Below are 20,886 nucleotides of genomic sequence, written 5' to 3' on the forward strand. Positions count from 1 at the left end.
CTATTCAGAATCCCACTGTTTCAGTGAAATTCAGTTTCTGTTTCAGACCTGTAAGGTTGGCTTCCTATAGTCCCAGTAGTCAGTTTCTATCTCTGGGGTTATGTCTCAACTCTCTTATCAGATCAGAGAAAATATTCATGGCTTGGTTATACCTGAAGATGTCAGTTTAAGTCAGTGGCTTTCTGTTACCAGCCTGGTTAACAGGGTGTGTGTGCATCTATGATTTTTTTTCTTTCTCATGTGCTTCTAGAGAAACTACAAGGGCAAATAAACAATCGGGAATTGGGGGTATGTGAGAGCTTCATTGAGTCTCTTTCCCCATTAGCACTTCTGAGAAAGATTTGTTATATTTGTTATATGTGTTTCTCTTTGCAGTACTGGAATGTTATCATGTGCCATTAAATTAAGATCTCTTCACACTGATATCTTGCAAAAAAGCATTTATTTATGAGATACAATTCATAAGAGAATGTAGTGCCTTACTTTGAAATACTATCACATTTTTAGTGTAAAGAATAAGTTTTGTCCTCACTTTTTTGGGGGGAAGGGGCAATGAGGGTTAAGTGACTTGCCCAGGGTCACACAGCTAGTAAGTGTCAAGTGTCTGAGGCCGGCTTTGAACTCAGGTCCTCCTGAATCCAGGGCTGGTGCTTTATCCACTGTGCCACCTAGCTGCCCCTGTCCTCACTTTTTGATGAAGTTTTTCTACTTAGAAATATCATTCATAGTTACAAATAAAGAGGGAATTCCAACTTTGAATTAAAATATTCTTGTAGAGTTTGAACAAAGATTCTTGCATGAGCAGGAGATGGTATGTCTATATGTGTAAGGCAATGTTTTCTTTTCAGGACAACTAAGAGTGACTTCTCTGTTCTCATACATATCTTCTTGGCAGCACATACACGAGTTTTCCACTTGAAGTGTCTCATAGTTATACCTAAAATAAAGGACAATATGAGCAGTCATTTTAGAATTCTTGTGTCAAGGATCCATGAATGCCCACAAGAGCTTATCTTTCACATCTGTCCCTTATTCTATTTCCAATCTGCAATGGCCTCCTAATAGTTCTTTTCTTCTCTATTCTATCCTCCTTCAATTTATCCTTCACACCAAAGCCAGATTTCTCTTCTTATTGTTCTTCACCAAATAACTTGTCCTCGTCTAGTTTATATTTTCTTCCTTCTTCTGGTCGTGCAATAGAACACTGCACCTAAAATCAGGAAGTACTAAGTTCAAATTTGGCCTCAGATACTGGCTGTATGACCCTAGGCAAATTTAACCTCCAACTGGTTCAGCTTCCTCAACTATTCCTTAAAAAGGGAATAATAATGCCACTTACTACTAGAATTATTATGAGGATCAAATGAGAGAATATTTGCTTAACACAGTGTCTGGCACTATAGAAATGTTTATTCCCTTCCCTATAAATTTCTGATCTGAATGAGTGCTAGTAGATGGATAAAGCAAATTAAAGAAAAAGTGATGCTGTTATATAGTTCATACTGTACACATTAAAATGTGTAAATATAGACCTTGTCTAAGCCCTTCAACTAAACGAAGGGCAACTAAATGAATATGTTCCATATTCTCCAAACTATGGAAGGCAAATTTAGAAGGTTTTATAATGGGTACAAAGACTTCTTTTTATTAATGTGAATTTAGAATTGTATATATTCATTTTTTAAAACCTTTACTCAAAGTCTATATAATATCTGTAATGATTGGAATGACACTACCTGCTGGAGACTTACTGTAGGAAAGCTCCACCATGAGGAGAAGGCCTCTGAGGGCAAGGCCATGCAGCTTTTCTTTGGCATCAGGAAGTGATGTTTGCTTATGGGAGGAAGAGGGAGTGAGGCTGGCTCTCTCGCTCTCTTTCCTCAGGATTCTGGTGGAGAAGGGAGCTAGAAATGCACTCTCCCTTTAATAGATAGATGAATCTAGGCCTTTCTTTCTCTCTTTACCAAATTCTTATTCTCCTTAATAAGTGCTTAAAAGTCTAACTCTTACTAAAGCTTATAATTTATTGGCAACCACTCATTAGCTATTTTAGACAGACTAGCTAGAATTTTAGCCCCTTACATATCGTTCCCATGAACAAAAAGTTGTGCAGGATGCAGAGGTATGGATGAGTTGAAATTACTGCATCACTGGATGCAAGATCCAAATTGATGAGATACATTTGAGTATTTGAAAAAGGTTCATAAAGTTCAGTTACTTCCCAACTGTTAAAAAGGTGCTACCCCAAACATTTGGAAAGAAAACCTAACTTACGTGAGTAATTTTTTACATTCCCCACTACATTTTGCCATCTCAACCTTCTTCATACAGCCTTTGTATTCAACAGTTACATTCACAGGAACTGGTTTGCAGTCTTCCTTACCTAAAACAAAAGGAATATCATTGACAAAAGTAATGGTTAAATTGTCAAATGCTAAGGAAGAAAACAAGAACAAGCAAGATACTATCAAACTAAAAACTCATCAAGAAGCTTCCTGTACTTGTTGATACGATAATAGCACATTCATATTTCTGAAATGTTCTTTTAAACAAATGTATTATAAACGTGCCATTTATCATACTGGTTCAAAATAAAAGAAAAAAGTTTATGACATCCACCATGTTGTGGAAAATTTTCACCTGGAAGGGACTTCAGAAATTCCTTCATTTTATAGATGAAGAAAAACTTCGAAACATCTCAAACTCAATGTTAATGCCCCACTATATCTCAAATGAAGGATGCATTTTACCTCCATATATTCTCTTTCTTACCTGAACTTCTTTGTGATTGACTATATAAATTTGCAATAAACATTGCCCAGAATGTAGGACTTATGCAAGAACTGAAATTACAAACTTGTTTTCATGTTCCAAACCATGTTTGTTCTAAACAGCAGATGACAGCCAGCTCCTTCAATGGGAATACTGTAGTGGACAGTGTGCTGGTCCTGGACTCAGGAAAACCTAAATTCAAATAAGGTCTCAGACACTTACTAACTATGTGACCCTAGGCAAGTCATTTAACTTCTATTTGCCTCAGTTTCCTCCCATTGTTGTTGCCAGAATCAAATGAGATAATAATTGTAAAGTGCTTAGTATACTGCTTATGTTATATATATATATAGGAAATAAGACATTAAAATGTGTAAATATAGTATTTACTATATTATACTATATTTGCTATATATGTTGGTGATGATGATACCCAGACAATCACACAAAGTGATAAAAGATCAAGAATCTCAAAAGAAATAATGAAAAGATATGGAAAGGAAGAGGACCTAAAATTGACAAATCTCAAATTATATTACAAAGCAATAATAATAAAAATAATAAAAAACAACTTAGTACTAGTAGAGGGGTATTGCTACTGTGTAAAAAAATTAATAACTTAATCTATAGATTTTATAACTGGGTTATATGAAAAATTATAACTTTAGAAAAAAATTATAATTGGGCCGTAAATTCCTTCATGGTTGCCATTCAAATGTAAAATATTTTAGCTAATTTAGGGCCTAATCTGACTGGGGAGCCTAATCTTACTGGAGGACTAATCTGGGGACTTTTGACTGGCTGGCTATCTGACTGCTATTAACTTAGTATCGGCCATTTAAAAATTTCTCCACACTGCTCCACTCCCAAATTGATAAGCAAACGATTAAGAAGCTTCTTAATTAAATAATCAAAGCAGAATTTATTTATAAAAATCAATGTAAACAATAAGGGTTAATAAATGCAAATTGTACAACCTGTCTGCTTTTAATATAATAAGGGCCGTTCCTGCCTCTCTCACTTTCTCCCTCCTGTATGGTCTCTCTTTTGAGTCTCCTTAGCGTCCTTGTAGCAGCCTTCCTGTCTGTCTTCTCCAATCTCCTTGTACCGACCCCCCATCTCTCTTGTCAGCCCCCTTTCTATTAACCTGCTCTCCCAGATGAAACCCAGGCTTGCTGCCCCCAGGGCTGGCTGAGCCCTGTGCTTCACTGGCCTGAAGCCGGGGCTTGGTGAAGCAAACCCCATGGCTTGGGGTTTTCATCTGCGCAGTTTAGCCCAGCTCAGAGGCCTCCCTGCAGCTGAAACAGAGGGGGAGGGGCCCTAGCCCCTCTTACACAGAAAAAACCCCTGAGGGCCTAAGGCATTTTAATGTCAGCCCAAAGGCAGGGTCCCCAAATCACAATTAATTTCCACAGTACAAAAGTAAATGTATTTAATGTGTTAATATTTGATAAATACAAAGAATTTGTTTTACTTGACTATGCATATTTGGCTGTTTTGTTTTGTTTTGTTTTGTTTTGTTTTGTTTTGTGGGGCAATGAGGGTTAAGTGACTTGCCCAGGGTCACACAGCTAATGTCAAGTGTCTGAGGCCAGATTTGAACTCAGGTCCTCCTGAATCCAGGGCTGGTGGTTTATCCACTGGGCCACCTAGCTGCCCCTGCATATTTGTTAAAAGAAATTTTATTTTTTTAAAAATGAGTGTGAGGTTGGAAGGAGAAAAAGGATTTCTATTCATTTTCTTGAAATAGAGGTTTAAAAATGTGAAACTATGTGAAGTTATTGGGATAACTTACTATTTGAAAAAAGCTGCTGGGAAATTGGAATAATATGAAATAAATTAGGTTTACGCCAACGCTTCACATTTTATACAATGATAAGCTCCAAATGGATAAATGACATTGATATTTTATTTTATTTTATTTTTTAATTTTTTAGTGAGGCAATTGGGGTTAAGTGACTTGCCCAGGATCACACAGCTAGTAAGTGTTAAGTGTCTGAGGCCAGATTTGAACTCAGGTACTCCTGACTCCAGGGCCAGTGTTCTATCCCCTGCATCACCTAGCTGCCCCTGACCTTGATATTTTATAAAGGTAACATGATAAATGAATTAGAGAAACATTTTAAAAAATCCTCTTATCAATGGAGAGAAGGAAAATAGCTCACAACAAAAAAAAAAAATAAAGGATAGCAAAAGTTAAAATACGTAATTTTGATTACCTATATAAAACTTTAAAGTTTTTTGCACAAAGAACTCTAATAAAGCTAAAATTAAGAGGGAAACAATTGAAAAAATTCATTATTGCTACAATGTTTCTCTGATAAAGGTCTCATTTCCTAGATATATAAGTAACTGATACAAATTTATAAGAAAAAGAGCCATTCTCCAATTGATAAATGATTAAGGATATACCTATTTGTAACAGACCATTTTCAAGGGAAGAAACCAATATTTAAATAATAATACACAAATTAAGGCAATTCTGAGATTCTATCTAGCACCTATCAGAGTGAGAAAGATTATATAAAAAGCAAAATGGCAAATGGCAGAGGGGCTGTGGGAAAGAGAAATATTGACACTGTTGGTATTGACATACTATGAGTGGGTAATTTGGAAAGTGATTTGTAATTATATCTAAAAATTTACTAAGCAGTGCTAAACTTGTACTCAAAAGATATAGGAAAAGGTCTTTTATGTATAAAATATTCATAGCAAAAATATTTATTTTGTGATGGCAAAAATCTGGAAACTAACAGCAATTGAGGAAGGATTTGCTTTGGTTTATAAAGATAAGCTTTGGTTTGTAAATGTGATGGAATACAATTGTGAACCAAATGAGAAAAATTATTTTAAAAAGACATGAAAAATTTATATGACCTGATATAGAGAACAATTTATACTAAAGTCATTATTATAAAAATGAACAATTCTGAGAACTTATAGAATGAAACATGCAAAACCAATAACAACTTTGAAAGTTATTAGAAATATGACTAATTCAATAGCCATTTGTGAATCTAGAGGACTGATTATGAAACATGGTTTCTGAGAGATATTATTAATAACCAGTGATTTGGGGTTTCTCCCTTTTTCTAAAGTTCTGATTTTTAAAAAAGTTCAGGGTCTTAAAAGACATTGGCGATAATGAGATTGGACTAACTTTTTTGTTCAAACCCCATCCAAGTGGAGCAGCCATTGTGTTCTGCTCAGGCTTGGGTGGGGCATACATACCCAAGGCTGGAGGTGGTCTGGGTATAGAGATAAGTCTTTCTTATCATAGGTGATATGAAGTCATTCTCAGTCCCTTATTGAACACCTACTCTTTGAAGATTTTATAAACTGTGAGCCTGGCTCCATGGTGGTCTTTGGTCTAATTGAGAGACAATTCTTTTATTAATAATGGGCTGGCCTTATTAATTAAGTGATTTAATTACCCAGAACTATATCTATCAAACCTTTTTAATAGCCACAGTTACAAAGAGGTGATTTAGAGAATAAAATATGTACATTAGACATTTAGAATATAGTAGAAAAAGGAGACATTTACACACATATACCTATATACAGATATATACCTATATATGTGTATATATGTGTGTCATATATTTGGCTATACATGTAGGCATTTAGGGAATTTATTTTACTTGACTATGCATATTTGTTAAAAGACATTTTCTTTTAAAAAATGAGTGTGGGTCAGCTAAGTGGTGCAGTTCAAATCCAGCCTCAGACACTTACTAGCTGTGTGACCCTGGGCAAGTCAACCTCAATTGCCTCACACCAAAAAAAAAAAAAAGAAAGAAAGAAAAGAAAAGAGTGTGAGGTTGGAAGGAGAAAAGGGATTTCTATTAATTTTCTTGAAATAGAGGTTTAAAAATATGAAATGTTGCATGCACATTCAAATGAGGTAACAAGGTCATTATTATTATTAGTTTAACTGTTTCACTTTGTTACAAGAGATTTCTCACAAAACGCAAGTAATCTGTAAATGTTTATAATGTAAAAACAAAACATATCAATAAAATAAACAAAACATATCAATAACATAAAGTTTAATTAAAAAAAAGAAGTCAGTGATCACTTAAGATAAACATCACTTTTAATAGGGTTACTAGGGCAATACTACAGATATAGACAAAGTCTCTTTTGTTATCCTTCTGGGAAAAGATGGAGAGATGTGGATTAAATGATAATACGGAATAGTTGGATGCAAAGAGTAGTCATTAATGGGACAATTGAAGGAAGTGGAGTGTATTTTCTTGTCCCTGTGCTTGGACAAAGAAATATATAGTATGTTTATAAAATCTGCTGGGATTTTTTTTCATGGAAATAACAACAACAGTAACAATAGCTAGCAATTCTATAGCAACTAATATGTGCCAGGCCTACGAATATTTTCTCATTTGATTCTCATAATAAGCTTGGGAGGCAGGTGATATAATTATCTTCATTTTTACTGATGAGGAAACTTAATGTTGCAGAGTTGAGTAAATGTTAAGAGACCAGATTTGAACTCAGGCCTTCTTGACACTGGGCCTAACATTCTCTCCACCATGCCACCTCTGAGATCTTTTCTAACTGAATATTGGCATTCTGTAATTAGTGCAAATCAAAAGACTTATATTATGTGCTACATTAAAATATGTGAGGTTTTCTATTCAGGATTATAATTTTATTTGAAAAAACTATTATTTTCAGGAGATAGAATTATCTTTAGGTATAATAAGTATACTCACAAGTATAGCAACATTTTTTTGAATCATATTTTCTGTTTTCCTAGAAAGGCAAGAGAAAAAAAAAGTAGAAAAGGTTTATCAGAAATGACTTTTTGTACATAATCATTGATTCATTAATTATTAAACCCCAGTGAAATGGGACAAATGAATGAGCTCATCTTAGACCCAGATAGAAACATGTTGAGTGAGATAAGATTAAAGCTAAAAAATGTAACATTAAATGAAAATAAAAACTGGAGGCTTCAATTTTTTAATTTGTGAAAGAGAAAGAAAATGCAAAAATTTATTTAAATTAAATTTAAAATATTGTAAAGCCTGAAAAAAGAAAAAAGGGAATAGAGAATAAAAGATTTAAATTTTTGGTAATAATTTGCACTTAGTAAATTACATTCTTGCTTTAATTCTTTTGGAAACACCTCAAAATTAATTTCCCTACCTATGAGTTGCCTTCCTCCAATATCACTCTAGGAACCTTAAGCCATTATCTTAAATATTCTGTACTATTTTACCAATGCATGATTTTGTCACCTTTAGCAATAAAACAATTAATTACACATGTGACAATTCTACTTATAATTTTGAAGTAAAATTAAATAACATAGGGCAAAAATACAGTGAAAGAATATATAAAAAGGGAAAACAGTAGATTATATACATTACATATTATGTAATACATACATGATACATATTATGTAATTACATATTGCATACAATATATTACATATTATATTTACATGTACACATATGTATATATACCTCCATTTTAAGGATATGCAAATATGTCACCAAATCTTGCAAATCTTAAAGTTCTATATGTCATACTCTATGCATTCTTTTATCTCCTTATAAAATTGTAGTTTAAGTATAATTTTGGGTTTCCTTTACTTTCTTTTTTTTGCGGGGCAATGGGAGTTAAGTGACTTGCCCAGGGTCACACAGCTAGTAAGTGTCAAGTGTCTGAGTCCGGATTTGAACTCAGGTCCTCCTGAATCCAGGGCTGGTGCTTTATCCACTGGGCCACCTAGCTGCCCCTCCTTTACTTTCAATAGATAATTAAAACCTCCAATTACATTTCCTTTTAAAACCTTACTTTACTCACTTACTGGGTCTAAGATGAACACTTTCATTTATTCCATTTCCCCTCTTTTCTTTGCACTCTCTTATACCACACATCTAGTGCCGACCTGTGTAATCTTATTGTGTGTGTGTGTTCGTATGAGTGTGTAATTTATATGAACATATTAAATTTGATTCATTCCAAATCTAAATTTTTGAAGGAAATTGATCACTTTTTTTTTAGTAGAGAATAAGAGCTTTTCTCTCCCAATTTTTTTAAGTTATAAGGCTTGTTTCCGATATATAAATACTAAAAATATGTTACACATTTGAAAAATGTATTTGGTTGACAGAGTTTATAAATGTGAACATGTCTACAATTATTTAGCCTTAGATGAAAGTAAATTCTTCAGAGAATTTATAGAAGGCACAAAATATCTATCCATGTTAGACCCAAAATTTTATGAAAGGGAAAGGAGACATTTACTTTAAAAAAAGATTGATTGAATATTTTTACTTATTAATTTGATAGACTGAAATACCTTTGGGCACCAACTCTGCTTTGGGCAATCTTGGACCACTGTGACAAAGCCATTTTCAGTACAGAAATGGGACACACATGGATTATGGAGATCATCAAATGATTCACCAATCTGGAAAAACCCATAAACATATTATTATTAGATCTGGTATCCTAGTATTACTAAAAATGGAGGCATATTTTTTTCTTTTCACTTTAAGATTCCAGTGAGAACCCTCATATATTAGATGGTACATAAAATCGATTTTCAAAAAAAAAGGAAAAACATCTATACATTTGCTAGTTCTGTGACCCTGGACAAGTCACTTAACCTTGCTTACCTCAGTTCTCATCTGTAAAATTAGCTGGAGAGGGAAATGGCAAACCACTCTAGCCTCTTTGCCAAGAAAACCCTGATAATTATAAAAAACAATCTGGTACTGGCTAAGAAATTGAGAGGTGGATCAGTGGAACAGAATAGGTACAAATTACACCACAGTAAATGACTATAGTAATCTTGTATATGATAAACCCAAAGATCCAAGCTTTTGGAACAAAAACTCATTATTTGACAAAAACTGCTGGGAAAACTGGAAAACAATATGGCAGAAACTAAGTATAGACCAACATTTCACACTGTATACTAAAAGAAGGTCAAAATAGGTACATGATTTACACATAAAGGATAATACAAATTAACAGAGTATGGAATACTCTGATGGAATCTGTCAGATTTATGGGCAGAGGAAGAATTTAGGACCAAAGAAGACATAGAGAGTAAACCAAAATGTAAACTAGATAATTTTGATTATATAAAATTAAAATGTTTTTGCACAAACAAAACTAATGTAACCAAGAGAAGCAGAAAACTGGGAAAGAATTTTTAAAACAAATATCTCTGATAAAGGCCTCATTTCCCAAATTGAACTGAGTCAAATTTATAAAAATACAAGTCATTCCTCAATTGAAAAATGGTCAAAGGATATGAACAGGTAGTTTTCAGACAAAGAATTCAAAGCTATCTATAATCATATGAAAAAATTCTCTAGGTAACTAATGATCAGAGGAAATGCAAATTAAAAAAATTCTGAGATATATCACACCTTTCAGAGTGGTAAATATAACAAAAAAGGAAAATATTGTATGTTGGAGGGCATGTGGGAAAACTGGTATATTAATCCACTGTTGTTGGAGTTGTGAAAAGATCCAACTGTTCTGGAGAATAATTTGGAACTATGCCCCAAGGACTATAGAACTGTGCATATCCTTTGACCCAGCAATACCACTGCTAGGTTTATATCATATACAAAATGACTAATACATATCTGATTACTTACTGCCTCCAGGAGGGGAACAGGGAGGGAGGAAAGGAAGGATAAAAATTGGAACTCAAAACTATAAATAAAAATGTTTGTTACTTAAAAAAAATAAAGAGATCCTGAATAAGTTCACAAAGAGTCAAACACAACTGAAATGACTGAACAACAACACCACCCCTACTTCTGGAGTCTTTTTTTTTTTTTACAGGGCAATGGGGTTAAGTGACTTGCCCAAGGTCACACAGCCAGTAAGTGTCAAGTGTCTGAGGCCGGATTTGAACTCAGGAACTCCTGAATCCAGGACCAGTGCTTTATCCACTGCGCCACCTAGCCGCCCTTTTTTTTTTTTTTTTAACACTTCTGGAGTCTTAATGACTATGTATATTTCTACTTTCAATCAGACTCATTTGTGGAGTACTTGTTTAAGCTTTGGAAGTGCTTTTTTTTTTTTAAAAGAAAACTAACTACATTTTATTATTGTGATCATTGACTTTTAAAAATGAAAAGTATCTTTGGTGTTGCTGGGGTAATATGGAAACATTGGATCACTTATTTATTTATTCAGCTATTTATTTTTTTACTCATTCACAAATTATTTCATTTATTTGTTTGCTAGATAGTACAATGGCTAGAATGCTGGAATCAGGAAGACCTGAATTCAAATGTGATCTTAGAACCTTACTAGGTCAAGTTACAATCTCAGCCTGGTTCAGTTTCCTCATTTGTAAAATGGGGATATAACTATGCCTACCTCCCAGATTTGTTGTGAGGCCTAAAGGAGATAATATTTGTAAAGTGCCCTAACTATGTCTGGTAACCAAGACATTTGGAAATTGACAAAGACTTTACCTTATAGTCCGTCTGATTGTGAAAACATGTTCTTGGCTCTGAAAGGCAATCACAAGTATTCAGTACCACAATAATCAATCCCACAATAAAACATCAAAATATAATTTTTTCCATGGGGGGGTTGCAGTTAAATTTTTTAAAGTCTATATTTGCCAAACATTCCTTGATGCAATCATCACCACTTTTTAATTCCCGTTCAAACCCTAGTTTATATTTTATCTTAATTTATTATTTTATCTATGGAATAAATATTAATTGGTCCAATAATTCTGTAAAACTATTAAGGTTTTAACTTGGTATTAACTTGGCAAGGGGGTGAACAAATTGTAGCATGTGAAAATAGATGGAACATTGTTATTTCTTTTGTGATTTTTTTGGGGGGTGGAGGGCAGGGCAATGAGGGTTAAGTGAATAGCCCAGGGTCACACAGCTAGTAAGTGTCAAGTGTCTGAGGCCAAAAACTCAGGTCATTCTGAATACAGGGCTGGTACTTTATCCACTGTGCCACCTAGCTGCCCTCAACATTGTTATTTCTTAAAAACATGCCAAATAAAGAATGCAGAGACACTTGGGAAAACTTGTATCAACTTATATAGAACAAAGTATGCTTTCTTAAATATTTTAATTGTTGTCCATTATGTTAATATAATTTATTGATTATTAAGAACAATTAATGATGGTTAAAATAATGTAAAGGAAAACAACAATGAAATTGCTCAGTTCTCTGAGTAATCTTGTCTTCAGATGACTGTAACATGTTTCCCTCTTCTTGACAGAGAGGCAGTGCGCTAAAAGTATCAAATAAGGCATATGTTTTCAGACTTGGTCAATGATTTGTTTTCCTTGATTGTACTTACAAGGTAACAGTTTTACAAGGTAACAAATGAATGGGATGGCATTGAATCCTTAGGAAGTAACGGTGATATAAAAAAAAGTTGAAAAGAGCACCAATAAAGAGGAAAAAAAGAAAGAAAAGTACATACCACAATATGCAGTTTCACAACAAGATTCATTGGACTTGTATCGTATCAATTTCTCTCCATTTGTACATGTGGGTAGAATGGGACAGGTTCTGGGCTTACAGTCTACCGATTTTGCATCACTACAGGTACATTGGTGGCAATTTATAATCCATGTGTCTCCAGGCTATGGTACAAAAGATTGCTTAGAAATCTAATCAAATCCAAGGATTTTGAAACTATGAAGGACAAACAATAAAAATGTAATGAAAATATGTACTCACAGATTTTTTTTCACCAAATGGACCATGACACACTGGCAATGTGAAATGAGAAATTATTTAAATATACTGTTGATATTTCAGTAGATATTTCTAAATGTACAATGCATAGTAGGTTAAGTACATATATAGTATTTTAATAATTAAAAATAAAATTTTTGTCATAGAAAGATAAGCACTTGAAAGTTTTAAAAATCTATTCCACCATCTCTAAACTATTTCTATTTTTTGAGGGGGGACAGGGCAATGAGGGTTAAGTGACTTGCCCAGAGTCACACAGCTAGTAAGTGTCAAGTGTCTGAAGCCGTCTCTGAACTCAGGTCCTCCTGAATCCAGGGCTGGTGCTTTATCCACTGCACTACCTAGCTGCCCCTTCTAAACTATTTCTAACAATTACAGATAACACTTTTTAAATGGCCAAAAAAGAAGATTCCTTGGTTTTCCTTTGATGTCCATGTCAGAGTTTAGTATCTCTTGATAGGAAATTCTTACTTCTATCTAACTTCTATCTTACTTCTATCTAAAAACATGCCAAATAAAGAATGCAGAGACACTTGGGAAAACTTGTATCAACTTATATAGAACAAAATATGCTTTCTTAAATATTTTAATTGTTGTCCATACTTACCATACTATTAGATCTCATATAGTTTTCTATATCACATATATAATATGATATATATCATATATATAATATCTGATCCTAATAATTTACAGATAAGGAAACTGAGGGCCAACAAAGTGAGGTGACTTTGCTACTGTCAGCTAAATAGTTTATAATAAAATTTAAAACTATTTCTTAGATTTCACCTTGAGAAAAGTGGATATGTCCTGTGTTAGGAAAAAAGAAAAAGAAAACCTTCACATTTGTAAAGGCTACTTTGAGGAAGAAAAATGCAGATATAATTATTTTAATATTAAATGAGATTCTCCTATAGTTCATCCACGGTATCTTTTAAATCTCACCAATGATCAAAACAAAATCATTTATTTATAATTTCCTTATATTAGTGAAAGATGTTATTCAAATATTCCAGTGATTTAAAATGAATTTATTCCCTAGGTCCTAATTTTGCTACTAAAAAAGTCCAAAGTCCACAATTTGTTTTTATATACCTTTTAAAAAATGAATAATTAAAATATTCAGAATATTTAATTCAGAATAATTGCAGTGCATGTATTATTGTGTGTGTGTCTGTGTGCATGCATGGAACGAGAAAAGAGCTTACCTGGGGCTGGTCCTAGACATCCTATATAAAATAAGAATATTGTATTAGTTTCTAAAACTACTATACTACTCTTCTAGTAGAAAACAAATTCAAAGACTCACCAAATTAGTCCCAACCCCTTATTTATTTTTCATTACTAAAAAGCAATAGCAAATAGGTCCAGACTCGTAAGTAGGCAGACTAAGTAGTCATTATGATCTGTGAAATCCTGCCAAAATCCTCCCTACCAAGGTTTCTAGAATTCCATTAGAGACTCTCTTTGGGGTCTTGACAGCTCTTTTAGTCTTTAGAGCCAAGAGCTTTATGATTCAGTTATCTCACATTTAAAATACCAATAATCAAATGAAAATTTAGACGGTCTAAACCTGGTGCAATTCTTAGCACTCTCAGCCCCTTAACCACCATTCTGCCACCACAAATTTATAAGCAAACTTTACAATCTCTTAAAATCTAAATATACTATCAAAATATAGAATATCACAAAATATCAGTCAGCTTCAAGGGATCACTTGACAATTTGCAGAACTACAAGACTAGATACAAGATTGGCACCAAAACAAGACAGGTGAGATCCTAGGAGATTTCAAATTAAAATAGATGAGAGGGAACTGTAGACATTATTTTGCCTGATGTGACCCTGAAGAGAAGAATGCTCAAATTGTGGAGAAATATCTAAATAGGCAAAATGGTTAAAATATCAGAAAAATATTAAAAAGTGATAATTATATAGTGTTATTCTTTTTTGGGGGGAGGGCAATGGGGGTTAAGTGACTTGCCCAGGGTCACATAGCTAGGAAGTGTCAAGTGTCTGAGACCAGATTTGAACTCAGGTACTCTTGAATCCAGGGATGGTGCTTTATCCACTGCACCACCTAGCTGACCCAGTGTTAATCTTTTGGTAACTTTTCATTCTGTCCCCTATAGAATCTTCTATGACATCCTGTAATTTACATCTTTATTTAAAATAAAATGTATTGCTATATTGCTATAGTTTCTTCCAATACCCCCTCCTTTATTCTTCCCAGAGTTCCATAAAATACAAAAAATGATATTTTTTAAAGAAAAAAAAGAGGAAGAGAAAAAAAATCAGCAAAACTATTGTATACAAAGAAATAGGCTAAAAATATATGCAATATTCCACTACACATGGGAATGTCTTGGAGTTCTTTGTATATTTGCAACACGTAAGGGTGGTGTTATGGGCCCAGAGCACCCCAGAAGTTCTCTGGGGTACATCAAGGAACTTTCTCCTTGAGAAACTAAACCAAAGAACAGATACACGTAATGTATACAGATACACATACAAAGAACAGATACACATATGTGGAATGAGACTAGGCTGAGCTAGCTCCAGGACTCCCACCTTTCATTCCAGTCTCCTAAAACCCTGAGGAGATAAGATTAGCTGTGGCTGCTGCCTTTGCGGCTGGAAGAGGAGAGAGAGATGGCTCGAGAGATCTACAACCACCACTCAGAAACCCACAACTGGGGGAGGAGGGGCCTCCCTCACTAAGGAAACTTTCCACAGTCAGAGGATCACCCCCATTAGTCCCCTATAAAAGTATCTACCTGTCACCTGCTCAAAAGCCTGTGAGGGCTTCCTCAAGCATTAGAGGGGCAAGAAGAAGCAGCCAGAAGATCTCTGCCATGCCACTCACCTGCAGTGGCTCCAGGGGAACTGCTGCTGCTGCTGCTGCTGCTGCTGCTGCTGCCAGCTGAGGATCTTCCCCTAGTGGTGGTGTCAGCTCTGTTGGTCCCACTGGCTCCTGGACTGGTGATTGCTTCTGGGAAAGAGAAAAGAAGATGAAGAACCAGAAGTTTGGGCAAGGCTTTGGGCATGCAAGGGACACCTGGAGAGGAGAAACCTGCAGCTCAATAAGTGTGAATCTGACAGGGCAGGTAGCCACATTGGCCTGCCTGCTGGGACATGTCTCCTGAAGCTTGGCTGTCTTCTCACTAGGGGCCTACTTCTTGCCTTCCCCGAGAGAATTCATGGTGCCCCCAAGCGGGAGGGTGCTGAGCCAATCCTTGCAGAATTACCTTTGGTGGGATTGCTAGAGTGGTCATTTGTCCCCGAGGACGTTCCACTTGGGCCTGCAACAAGGAGGACAAAAGTCAGACTCTTGCGTGAGTGATCTCCGTCAGGCAGCAGAAGCTGGCTAGAGAAATGGCATGGCCTGCACGCCTGCATGGCTGAAATCCTTCTGGGAGGGGCAGGGGGAGGGGGAGAGTAAGTGCTCCTCAGGGTGGCCTGGGAGTTGGACAGGTCTCCCCTGTTTCCTGTCGTCAGCACAGTCAAATGGGCAAAGGGGCTGGGGCAGAGAGGAAGAGTGGCCTTGGCAAAGGACACCGGGACTCCACTCCACAAAGAGATGCTGGTGCAATGAGAGGGCTCCTCTGGGACCCATGTCCCGGGCCAGGGCAAGGATGCAGAGACAGGCAACACTTGCCCTGCTCACTAGCTCAAGAGAGCTTGGGCCTTCTGAGGAGTTGAATCCTGCTGCCATCTGCCCCCTCCCGACGTGGACATTTTCAGAGACATTCTCATGGCCCCCACATGGAGAGAAGCCACCCACTTCTGTCCAGAGGGCTGGCAGCCGATGAAGGCCAGAACAGCAAAGGCTTTGCCATGTCCAGTGGGACACCACGTGGCTCCCTGGCCTAGGGAATGGGTGGTGTCAGAAGGACCAAGGGCTAAGCTGGTCCTCAGCTTGCCTCTTGTGGGGCACTGGGCTGTCTGCTCCTAGGCAGGCAGCTCCTGTGACTAGCTAGCAAGGAAATGCAGCCGGCCAGAAAGTCACTGGCAACAGCCAGACAGACAGGCGCTCGGCTTGCCTGTCGCCTAGAGAAAGAAGGAGTCTTTGCAAAGGGGATGAGAGCAGCGGCCAAGAGGATCTTGGAGAATCCACGCACCTAGAGTGACTGCACTGGAGCTGGGGCTGCCAGCTGCTGCCCTGCCACTGCTGGTGGTTTCAGCTCTGTTTGTCCCAGGGCCTCCTGCGGATGTGACTGCTTCTGGGGGAGAAGCAAAGAGACATGCCATGTTGAAGAGAAGGCAAGGCAAAGGAACCGTCGTACCACTTCGGCCTTTGGCCTGAAGTTGGGAGCCGAGGATTGCTGCTATGGCCTCGGGCCTCTAGCTGCATAGGGCTCTTCGTGGACATATCTCTGTCTGGCTACAAGAAGAAGGGCTCCACACTTGCCTCAGCTCGCCAAGAAGGGGAACCCAAACAGACAGTGGGGGGATGACCAAAGGCCTCCTGTATCCATTCCCTTGCCTTGCCTTTACAGAATGCTCTTATGGACCGGGGCCTAGTGCCAGACACAGAGAGTTGCCGGGGCAATGAGAGGGCTGCTCCGGGACTGTCCCCCAGGACCACTCTCACGGCCCAAGGCTTTTCCATTGTGCCTTGATGCCACAATGACTTTGGACCTTTCACAATTGCTTGCAGTAAAGTCTGCTCTTTTGCAAAGAAGAGATAGGGAGCAGAGGAGACTGCTTGAGCAGGGATAGGCAGAGGGCCCCCCACGAGGAAGGCTGTGAGGGTTCTCGACTCCCAAAGCAAGACAGACAGAGAGACAGAAAGAGAGAGAGAGACAGAGAGAGAGACAGAGAGAGACAGAGAGAGCCAGAAAGACAGAGAGAGCGAGAGCGAGAGAGAGAGAGAGGGAGTGAATGATGAGCCTGGGAAGCAGAAGAGGAAGGGAAGGAGGCAATTGGGCCTTGGCAGCCCCTAGGCAAAGAAGAGAATATTTCCTTGCATGCCCTCAAGCACAGTGGCTGCCATTCAGGCCTCAAGATGTGTGTGCACATAGAGGTCCAGAAAGGCAGAGGCCTTCTTGGTATCAGGAGGCCAAATCCCTGCTCTGGGAAAGCCACCGAAGGCCCCCTTGCCAAGCTTGGCTGCTTTTTCCTTCTGTCCAGCAGAGGGTGGAAATGGGAGCAGGTGTCGTGGCCCTTTGGCCAAAAGCAGGTGCTGCCTGTCCACTTCCCTGCTTGGGCTGAGGGGCCTCCTTGGTCCTTCCAGGGCTGGGCCTTTAGGAGGCCAGAAAGCAAGACAGCCACGTCGAGAAAGAGAGCAGACGAGAGGCCATTGTGTAACTGCCCAAATGACTTGGGCTTCCTCAAGCATTAGAGGGGCAAGAAGAGAGAGCCAGCAGCCAGAAGATCTCTGCCATGCCACTCACCTGCAGTGGCTCCAGGGGAACTGCTGCTGCTGCTGCTGCTGCTGCTGCCAGCTGAGGATCTTCCCCTAGTGGTGGTGTCAGCTCTGTTGGTCCCACTGGCTCCTGGACTGGTGATTGCTTCTGGGAAAGAGAAAAGAAGATGAAGAACCAGAAGTTTGGGCAAGGCTTTGGGCATGCAAGGGTCACCTGGAGAGGAGAAACCTGCAGCTCAATAAGTGTGAATCTGACAGGGCAGGTAGCCACATTGGCCTGCCTGCTGAGACATGTCTCCTGAAGCTTGGCTGTCTTCTCACTAGGGGCCTACTTCTTGCCTTCCCCGAGAGAATTCATGGTGCCCCCAAGCGGGAGGGTGCTGAGCCAATCCTTGCAGAATTACCTTTGGTGGGATTGCTAGAGTGGTCATTTGTCCCCGAGGACGTTCCACTTGGGCCTGCAACAAGGAGGACAAAAGTCAGACTCTTGCGTGAGTGATCTCCGTCAGGCAGCAGAAGCTGGCTAGAGAAATGGCATGGCCTGCACGCCTGCATGGCTGAAATCCTTCTGGGAGGGGCAGGGGGAGGGGGAGAGTAAGTGCTCCTCAGGGTGGCCTGGGAGTTGGACAGGTCTCCCCTGTTTCCTGTCGTCAGCACAGTCAAATGGGCAAAGGGGCTGGGGCAGAGAGGAAGAGTGGCCTTGGCAAAGGACACCGGGACTCCACTCCACAAAGAGATGCTGGTGCAATGAGAGGGCTCCTCTGGGACCCATGTCCCGGGCCAGGGCAAGGATGCAGAGACAGGCAACACTTGCCCTGCTCACTAGCTCAAGAGAGCTTGGGCCTTCTGAGGAGTTGAATCCTGCTGCCATCTGCCCCCTCCCGACGTGGACATTTTCAGAGACATTCTCATGGCCCCCACATGGAGAGAAGCCACCCACTTCTGTCCAGAGGGCTGGCAGCCGATGAAGGCCAGAACAGCCAAGGCTTTGCCATGTCCAGTGGGACACCACGTGGCTCCCTGGCCTAGGGAATGGGTGGTGTCAGAAGGACCAAGGGCTAAGCTGGTCCTCAGCTTGCCTCTTGTGGGGCACTGGGCTGTCTGCTCCTAGGCAGGCAGCTCCTGTGACTAGCTAGCCAGGAAATGCAGCCGGCCAGAAAGTCACTGGCAACAGCCAGACAGACAGGCGCTCGGCTTGCCTGTCGCCTAGAGAAAGAAGGAGTCTTTGCAAAGGGGATGAGAGCAGCGGCCAAGAAGATCTTGGAGAATCCACGCACCTAGAGTGACTGCACTGGAGCTGGGGCTGCCAGCTGCTGCCCTGCCACTGCTGGTGGTTTCAGCTCTGTTTGTCCCAGGGCCTCCTGCGGATGTGACTGCTTCTGGGGGAGAAGCAAAGAGACATGCCATGTTGAAGAGAAGGCAAGGCAAAGGAACCGTCGTACCACTTCGGCCTTTGGCCTGAAGTTGGGAGCCGAGGATTGCTGCTATGGCCTCGGGCCTCTAGCTGCATAGGGCTCTTCGTGGACATATCTCTGTCTGGCTACAAGAAGAAGGGCTCCACACTTGCCTCAGCTCGCCAAGAAGGGGAACCCAAACAGACAGTGGGGGGATGACCAAAGGCCTCCTGTATCCATTCCCTTGCCTTGCCTTTGCAGAATGCTCTTATGGACCGGCGCCTAGTCCCAGACACAGAGAGATGCCGGGGCAATGAGAGGGCTGCTCCGGGACTGTCCCCCAGGACCACTCTCACGGCCCAAGGCTTTTCCATTGTGCCTTGATGCCACAATGACTTTGGACCTTTCACAATTGCTTGCAGTAAAGTCTGCTCTTTTGCAAAGAAGAGATAGGGAGCAGAGGAGACTGCTTGAGCAGGGATAGGCAGAGGGCCCCCCACGAGGAAGGCTGTGAGGGTTCTCGACTCCCAAAGCAAGACAGACAGAGAGAGAGAGACAGAGAGAGACAGACAGAGAGAGAGACAGAGAGAGACAGAGAGAGCCAGAAAGACAGAGAGAGCGAGAGCGAGAGAGAGAGAGAGAGGGAGTGAATGATGAGCCTGGGAAGCAGAAGAGGAAGGGAAGGAGGCAATTGGGCCTTGGCAGCCCCTAGGCAAAGAAGAGAATATTTCCTTGCATGCCCTCAAGCACAGTGGCTGCCATTCAGGCCTCAAGATGTGTGTGCACATAGAGGTCCAGAAAGGCAGAGGCCTTCTTGGTATCAGGAGGCCAAATCCCTGCTCTGGGAAAGCCACCGAAGGCCCCCTTGCCAAGCTTGGCTGCTTTTTCCTTCTGTCCAGCAGAGGGTGGAAATGGGAGCAGGTGTCGTGGCCCTTTGGCCAAAAGCAGGTGCTGCCTGTCCACTTCCCTGCTTGGGCTGAGGGGCCTCCTTGGTCCTTCCAGGGCTGGGCCTTTAGGAGGCCAGAAAGCAAGACAGCCACGTCGAGAAAGAGAGCAGACGAGAGGCCATTGTGTAACTGCCCAAATGACTTGGGCTTCCTCAAGCATTAGAGGGGCAAGAAGAGAGAGCCAGCAGCCAGAAGATCTCTGCCATGCCACTCACCTGCAGTGGCTCCAGGGGAACTGCTGCTGCTGCTGCTGCTGCTGCTGCCAGCTGAGGATCTTCCCCTAGTGGTGGTGTCAGCTCTGTTGGTCCCACTGGCTCCTGGACTGGTGATTGCTTCTGGGAAAGAGAAAAGAAGATGAAGAACCAGAAGTTTGGGCAAGGCTTTGGGCATGCAAGGGTCACCTGGAGAGGAGAAACCTGCAGCTCAATAAGTGTGAATCTGACAGGGCAGGTAGCCACATTGGCCTGCCTGCTGAGACATGTCTCCTGAAGCTTGGCTGTCTTCTCACTAGGGGCCTACTTCTTGCCTTCCCCGAGAGAATTCATGGTGCCCCCAAGCGGGAGGGTGCTGAGCCAATCCTTGCAGAATTACCTTTGGTGGGATTGCTAGAGTGGTCATTTGTCCCCGAGGACGTTCCACTTGGGCCTGCAACAAGGAGGACAAA

General features: G+C 40.0%; 1 protein-coding gene across 1 annotated transcript; it reads right to left on the reverse strand.

Moving 5' to 3' along the window:
* Positions 1-759: 759 nt before the first annotated feature.
* LOC122728922 (submaxillary mucin-like protein) lies at positions 760-15,912 on the reverse strand. Its single transcript, XM_043967628.1, has 9 exons — positions 15,762-15,912; positions 15,380-15,505; positions 12,496-12,527; positions 12,236-12,398; positions 11,253-11,290; positions 9,107-9,217; positions 7,509-7,548; positions 2,275-2,383; positions 760-937 (listed from the first exon to the last, which is right to left on the reverse strand). The coding sequence occupies exons 1-9, from the start codon at positions 15,910-15,912 to the stop codon at positions 760-762; spliced, it is 948 nt and encodes a 315-aa protein (XP_043823563.1).
* Positions 15,913-20,886: the final 4,974 nt, after the last annotated feature.

The sequence above is a fragment of the Dromiciops gliroides genome, chromosome 5 (assembly GCF_019393635.1).
Source record: "Dromiciops gliroides isolate mDroGli1 chromosome 5, mDroGli1.pri, whole genome shotgun sequence".
In the NCBI taxonomy this organism is placed as follows: domain Eukaryota; kingdom Metazoa; phylum Chordata; class Mammalia; order Microbiotheria; family Microbiotheriidae; genus Dromiciops; species Dromiciops gliroides.